General features: G+C 48.8%; 1 protein-coding gene across 1 annotated transcript; it reads left to right on the top strand.

The window, feature by feature from the left end:
- The first annotated feature begins 253 nt into the window (after window positions 1–253).
- LOC121980198 (receptor-like serine/threonine-protein kinase SD1-8) lies at window positions 254–841 on the top strand. The gene has a single exon (XM_042532154.1). It carries the CDS (start codon window positions 254–256, stop codon window positions 839–841), a length of 588 nt encoding a protein of 195 aa, XP_042388088.1.

The raw sequence follows: 841 nt of genomic DNA, 5'->3' as shown, positions 1-841 counted from the left end.
TATCATAGTAAGATTTGGGGTTCGAATCTCGATAAAATCGAGATAAATACTTTTCTTATGTATTAGTCATTATTCCAAAGACTAGTAGTCGTCCGTGATTTACCTCCTCCATGTTAATCCTGGGACGGATTGATGGGAGTGCTGGGTGCGAATATGATTTTGTCATAATAAAGTTGTTGTTGATACTTTTCCCATCAAATCTTGAGAGAAAGGGCATCTCCTTAGCACAAGGGTCATCCTCAACATCATGATCATGGCCTGCATGAGCTCCACGGACCCCGCTCCAGGCCAATATACCTTCGGATTAGACGTGCGAGGCGACCCCCAAATTGTCATCTTGTCAGACACACGACCCTACTGGCGCGGAGGCACATGGAATGGACGCTTTTTCAGTGGTCTTGCAGAGGTGAAGGACGGCGCCGCCGGATTCATCAATTTCAACGTGGATAAAAATCAGATCATCTGCCAGCCAATCCACCAGTCTTCGACCATCGTGAGGTGGACCATGAACTCCTCCGGCCAGCTACAACTCCTCGTGTGGATCGAGGCTGAACAGGGCTGGAGTGTCAGTTGGTACATACCCAAGGACCACTGCGATCAAATGTTCCCGTGCGGCCCCAACAGTTATTGCAGCTCCAACATCTCGCCGCCGTGCACATGCTTGCGTGGGTTTCATCCGAGGAATCAACATAACTGGGACATGCTGGACGGAGTAGCCGGCTGCATGAGGACGAAGCCTTTGGACTGTCTAAATAATACCGATGAATTCTTGTTAAGCTGCAACATCGAAATCTTGTTAAGCTTCTTGGCTGTTGCATCCGAGGAGGGGAAAGACTCTTGA

This window comes from Zingiber officinale, chromosome 5A (genome assembly GCF_018446385.1).
Source record: "Zingiber officinale cultivar Zhangliang chromosome 5A, Zo_v1.1, whole genome shotgun sequence".
Lineage (NCBI taxonomy): Eukaryota > Viridiplantae > Streptophyta > Magnoliopsida > Zingiberales > Zingiberaceae > Zingiber > Zingiber officinale.
This window is presented reverse-complemented; position numbering and strand designations above follow the sequence as displayed.

Excerpts from the sequence above, each read along its gene's own strand:
- LOC121980198 (XM_042532154.1), top strand. The coding sequence starts at position 254 with ATGGCCTGCATGAGCTCCACGGACCCCGCTCCAGGCCAATATACCTTC.